The 6,000-nt window shown below is 41.9% G+C and overlaps 1 protein-coding gene across 4 annotated transcripts in view; it reads left to right on the forward strand.

Moving 5' to 3' along the window:
* The window catches only part of ATOSA (atos homolog A), a 62,948-nt gene extending 57,228 nt beyond the window's left edge, over nt 1-5,720 (forward strand). For all 4 annotated transcript variants that reach the window (XM_069982662.1, XM_069982656.1, XM_069982671.1 and 1 more), the window contains exons 8-12: nt 197-302; nt 2,759-2,917; nt 3,582-3,650; nt 3,906-4,102; nt 5,179-5,720. In XM_069982662.1, the coding sequence (XP_069838763.1) occupies nt 197-302; nt 2,759-2,917; nt 3,582-3,650; nt 3,906-4,102; nt 5,179-5,332 (685 nt within the window). In that variant the 3' untranslated portion in view covers nt 5,333-5,720. The remainder of the gene's footprint in view (nt 1-196; nt 303-2,758; nt 2,918-3,581; nt 3,651-3,905; nt 4,103-5,178) is intronic.
* Nucleotides 5,721-6,000: the final 280 nt, after the last annotated feature.

The following is a 6,000-nucleotide window of genomic DNA, read 5'->3' on the forward strand; positions in this document are numbered from 1 at the left end:
TAAATAACTGAACACAGCATTAAGTCTGTACCAACAAATCTGCTGCGTATTTGCTGCATATTTGTTGCGTATCTGCTGTGTATACGCTGTGTGGGTTTGTACCCTTAGAGTAGATTGCGCATTTAGTAAAAGTTTACCCTGTATTGATTTACACTGTGTGTTAATGTTGACATTGCCTTCTTTTTACTCTGAGCAGACAACGTCACTGTGAGAAAGCAGAGGATGGAGTAAAGTGCACAAACAGACAGCTTAGTTGCAGTGCTCCACCTGCTCCATGTCTGAGCCTTCTTGGAAACTTTGAGGTGTGTATTTTATTCATCTGTGCTCATCGCTCTGACTTTTTGGCTAGTGTTAGAAAATGCTTAATTGGTAAAATAAGCAATTTTAACTATGAAATGTCTGCTTCTAGTTGATATTAACCTCTTAGTGACCATCAGTAAGGCTTTTTATGGCAGTCACTACTGGGCATTATTCTGATCCCGTCTGCTTTTTACAGTGGGATTAGAATTTATATGCTGTGCTCCTGCGCTGGCATTGCAGAAGATCAGCTGTCAGTAACTGCTGCTCTGGGTAGTTTAACCCGTTATATGCCGCTGTCAAATCAAGACAGTAGCATGTAGCGGGTTCCGGTGCGGAAAGTGCATTATACGTACTGATTGGAAGTCCCTGCTTCTCATTGGCAATCCTGGGGGCCTTCTGATGGCCTGATGGGCCTGCCATGAATATGCCTCTACACCGCCATGTCATAGGCAGGTCTGTGTAGATTGCCTGTTAGCGTAATGCTGACATATACAATATACTGCACTTCAGTGGTAGTGCAGTGTATTGTAACAGTGATCAGAAGATCATTGGTTAATGTACATTAGTGTAAAAGTAAAAAAGTTTGCAATAAAACTAGGGCTGGGCGGTATACCGCAAAAATACCGATACTGTCACTGGCGTCGGTTAACCGACCTCAACTTAGCCAGGACAGTATCTGTGTTTTTGTATTTTATATCCCTGTCAGCGCCCCCGCACACACGCGCGCGGCCCGGCGTGAGCGCTGCACGTTATGTGCAGGGACGCTGGTATCAGAGCGGGAGGGGGAGGAGCAGCAGGGCCCCCCCCGCAGCTGTCAAGTCTAAGTGCCCACCCGCCCATCCAAGCTCCCTCCTTCCCTCCCCACTCGTCCGGTCCGAGGCCCCTGCCCGCTGCACCTGTCCTGTCCAAGCGCCCACTCGTTAAGTCCGGTCCCGTCCGGCATCCCTGTACACACAACGGCGCTCAGACGGGACTGGTGCCGGTCCCCCTCCCCAGCACCAGTCCCGTCTGAGCGCCCCCCCCCCCACACACACACACACACGGCCGGCGAGCACTGCACATGTTAATGTGCTGTGTGTGCAGGGACGCTGGCATGTCAGAGCTGGAGGAGCAGCTGACCTGTAGTCCCCTCAGTACCAGTACAGGGCTGTAACGTAGGAGGAATGGATGTGCTGGAGCAGGCAGAATAAGTTATTGCTTTGTGTAGCATCCTGCCTGCTGCAGCACATTCATTTCTCCTATGTTACAACCCTGTACGGTTTCTGAGGGGACTACAGGTCCCAGAATGCAACTCCCTGTATAGTAATACACCACTGTCCGCCCCCCCCTATATAGCAATACACCTCTATCCACTTGCCATACCTATGTACCCCTGTAAAGTCATACACCCCTGTATAGTCCCGTAACCCCATCCCAACCTCCTTTATGGTAATACACCCCAATCCATCCCCCCCCCCATCCGCTGAGACCCCCTAATGACAAATAATAATAATAATAATGATAATAAACTGAACACTGGTTGCTGCTCAGTGAGTTCTTTTTTTTAATCTTTTTTTAATCAAAATATCGCCAGTTTGGCATGGCAAGTGGGTGTGGTTTGCAAAAGGGGCGTGTCATAATTATTATTCAATTATCGTTACCGCGGCTACATGTGCGATAAACCGCGATATTGATTTAGGCCATTATCGCTCAGCCCTAAATAAAACTTATAAAAAAAATCCTCCCCCATCCTATCCCTGTAAATAATAAAATTACATTATATTTCCCAAAGAGAATAAACTGGTACATAAAACACACATACATGTTTGGTATCACCACATCCATAACCACCCAAGCTATGAAACTATACGGTTTATACCACATGTTGCATGCTGGGGGAAAAAAAAACTCACCAGAATTGCTGTTTTGTCAATCAAAAAGTCATGTAGGTATGTAAAATTTGGTATCAATGAAAACTATACATCTTCCCACAGAAAATTTTGCAATTCTGACATTTTTCTTAGGAAGATAGTTTCTATTGTGCCAAAAATATATACAAATTTGGTATCTCTTTAACCATTGTGTCCCAGAGAATGCATTTATTATGTTGTTTTTACTGCAGTTTGAATAACGTAAGTTTGATAAATAAAAATAGATTATTTTCCAGATTTTGATGTTTAAAAAAAAAAAAACACACACACACAAAATAGTGACCAAATTTTGCCACTAACATAAAGTATGTCACAAATAAACAATCTCAGGATCGCTATCATACAGATTTAACCGCATAAAGTGAGTCAGATTTTGAAAAATGAGCTTGGTCATGAAGGCCTAAACTAGCTGCAGCACAAAGAGGTTAATTTTTTTTTTATTTGCTGCTTTACTAACTGTATGTCCCTTATGTAGTAGTTGAGTTGCCTCTCTCTAATGATCATAGCCATTTACAGATTCCAATCCCTTTACCTGTCTTCCTTTCCAGGAGTCGGTCCTGAATTATCGACTAGAAGCTCTGGGCACAGTTGAAGGATTTACAGCAGATGTCGGAGCTAGTGGAGTATTCTGTCCAACACACATGACGTTGCCTGTCAGAGTTTCTTTCTTCAGTGTTTCAGAGGACAATGCCCCTTCCCCTTACATGGTAAGAAAATGGAAAATATGGTTGGACAATATGTGTAGTTTTAGACAAAATCTCAACTCTCTATACATAGAAACTTAATGCAGATGTAAAGATAGAAAACAGATATGTCAAATATATAAAATCTTTTTTGCCTTTTTATTAAAGTTGTATAGAAAACTTTGTAATTTTTTCCAATTTCATATATGCTTTATGAATTAGAGTTACAAACCAGAATATATGCTCAAAAATAATAGAACTGATAACTTATGGTACTGGGGCTGCAGGGACCATACCAAACATGTATTCTAACCTCTCTTACAACTGCTTGTTTCCAGATTAGCCAGTGTCAGCCACAATCCTTCCAATGACTTGCTGTGTGGGAAGGAATCGCCCGCTTGGCATAGACAAAATAGATCACTGTATGCCAAGCAGGCACTTCCTGTCAGCGGAAGCTTCAAAGAGAAGCATGGCGGCAGACACTAGGCAGGCTGAGGAGGGAGCAGGACCGCTAAATATACATTTTTGGCCCGTGCTATATTATGCCATTGGGAAAATGAGGTCTTATTGCTCTGGGGCCCTTGTATTTTTTATTGCCATTATGTTGGCTATGTGCAATAAAATTTCCTTATGATTGGTGGATTTCCTTATAGGTTAGTTGTTACATATGTATTTTTTTATGTCTTAGGGTAACATTACACTGGAATCTCTCGGCAAAAGGGGATATCGCATACCTCCTTCTGGAACTATTCAAGTGGTATGTAAGCTTAGCTGTTTACCATATCTAAACCTGTGCAAGGAAGAGGTTTTCATGAGACCACTGGCTGTCTACAGTGACTTCTATGTGTGACCACTGCTCTGTTCTGACAGAAGACTCGGGTCCTCATTCTTGTGATGAGGGGGAGGAAATAACTACTAATGATGGGGCAACCTCTTTTAAACACAATGTAACATAAGTTTTTTATTAATTTTTATTACAAGAACATATATATCATTGGTCTTTGTATTTCAGACCTTATTTAACCCAAACAAGACTGTGGTGAAGATGTTTGTGGTGAAATATGACCTACAAGAAATGCCACCCAATCATCAGACATTCCTGCGTCAGAGAACATTTTCTGTTCCTGTGAAACGAGATAAGAAAGTGACAGTCCCCGAGAACATCATGAGGACAGAAGAGCGGACTCTGCGCTACCTCATCCACCTGAGGTAGATCCATATCCATCCGCATTATCTATTGGCTTTATAGACCTATTTACCTCAGTGTATTTATATCCCTATACATATAATTAACAAACAAAAAAACAGTCTAAAACTCGCCCAAAGACCCTCTTTTGGATTTGTCAAGCCTGCTTATAATAATGGTAGCCTAGTAACCTTGGCTATTTCCATCCCATAGTCTTTAGTAGAGCAGTTTCATGGGGGAAGTATGACTTATAGAGTGCCACTGCCTAGAACAGCTTCTCTGCATCATGTCTGTTATGTGCACACTACGAAATCCCGGCGGATTCTGCAGCTTGCAGACACGCACATCTCTGCTGCTCCCATAGGCCTTATTCTGTGGTTTGCCAGATTCCGCTGTCTGCCCGAAGAATGAGCAGGTTCATTCTTCGGACGGACTGTGGAATCTGGTAAACCATGAAATGAAGCCTTTGAGAGCAGTAGAGATGCGCGTGGCCGCTAGCGTCCACGAGCGGGGACGAGCTGCGCAATCCGCGGTGGGTGATCCGCTGGGATTCTGTAGTGTGCACGTAACTTTAAGTAGCAAGCGGGTGCAGACATGTTGGCTGATTGATGCCTTTTTACATGACCTATTACACCAAACAATTATTGTCCGCAACGGCCAAGTACGGCCGATAATCATTTGGTGTAATAGGACCCTTGGTCTGTATAAAGCAGTGTCTGCAGTTCAAGCTGACTCAGGAGGTTTCACAGACAGCTGTCTGATGTGCATAGCCCCCTTAATGCATTTGGAACTCATTGAGCAGCAGTGAGCCAATATCTACATGTGGAGACTTTGAACAGCGGTCATTTTTTTGGCTGGCCTACCAAAACTTCTCAAGTGCTCAGCCTTAACCATTACATAAAGCGGCAAAACCATAAACCATGACTGCTGTACTGTGTGAAATTCTTTAAGTTTGCAAATATCTATCCACATGGATAGAAAGGGTTCTTTTCCACATGGATGATGTGATTGTTGAATAACATAGAGTTGTGCCTACAGCATATTTGTTATACAGAATGTCTCCACCCAATAAGTTATATTCTACTATATTTCTTTTCAGGTTCCATAGTTCCAAGTCTGGAAAGATCTACCTCCACAAAGATGTAAGGCTTCTTTTCTCTCGGAAGTCCATGGAAGTTGACAGTGGGGCAGCATATGAACTGAAATCTTACATAGAAACTCCAACAAACCCTCAGTTTTCACCCAGATGCTGAGCGAGCCACAGTAAAGAAAATCTTTGGCAAAAAAAAAAAAAAATTGGCTTGACATCCCTGACACTGGTCTAAAATAGATGTGACCCAAGAATGAGAGATTTTCTTCAGTGCATTCTGTGTCTTTTGTGTAGACTGGAAAAGAATAGAGTCCTAATCCATTTTTCTACTATGTAATACCACTTGATTAGGTGTGTGCTGCATTAGCGATTTCCCCTGTTAGTTTAGTGTTTACACCTTTTTATTTTATTTTGTTTATTTAATATTTAATGTTTCATTTACTACACAGTGATTTGTTTTGTCTGTGTTCTAATGTAGCACAAAGCCTATGTAAATCATACAATGTATTTTTGACAGTAATATTGAATTCTAAAATATATATAAATCTATACTTTGATGTGCATTTATTATACATATACACATACAGTAAAATCCAAGCCAATTGGGACAGGGATATGATGCTGGACTAGAAAAATACTAGTCTATTCAATCCAATAAAATTTTCCTCTGAGGTTGCACCCTGTGCAAATCATAAGGGTTTGCTCGCTTGGTAAAATTTCTACAAAAATGTCTGTGTTCTATTCATCAGAATTAGTTTTGCAGAAACCCTATTTAAAAAGGTTTTTACCTATGGGACCACTCACATTCTCCAGAATAGGGCCCCAACTCTT

Source organism: Dendropsophus ebraccatus, chromosome 1 (assembly GCF_027789765.1).
Source record: "Dendropsophus ebraccatus isolate aDenEbr1 chromosome 1, aDenEbr1.pat, whole genome shotgun sequence".
In the NCBI taxonomy this organism is placed as follows: domain Eukaryota; kingdom Metazoa; phylum Chordata; class Amphibia; order Anura; family Hylidae; genus Dendropsophus; species Dendropsophus ebraccatus.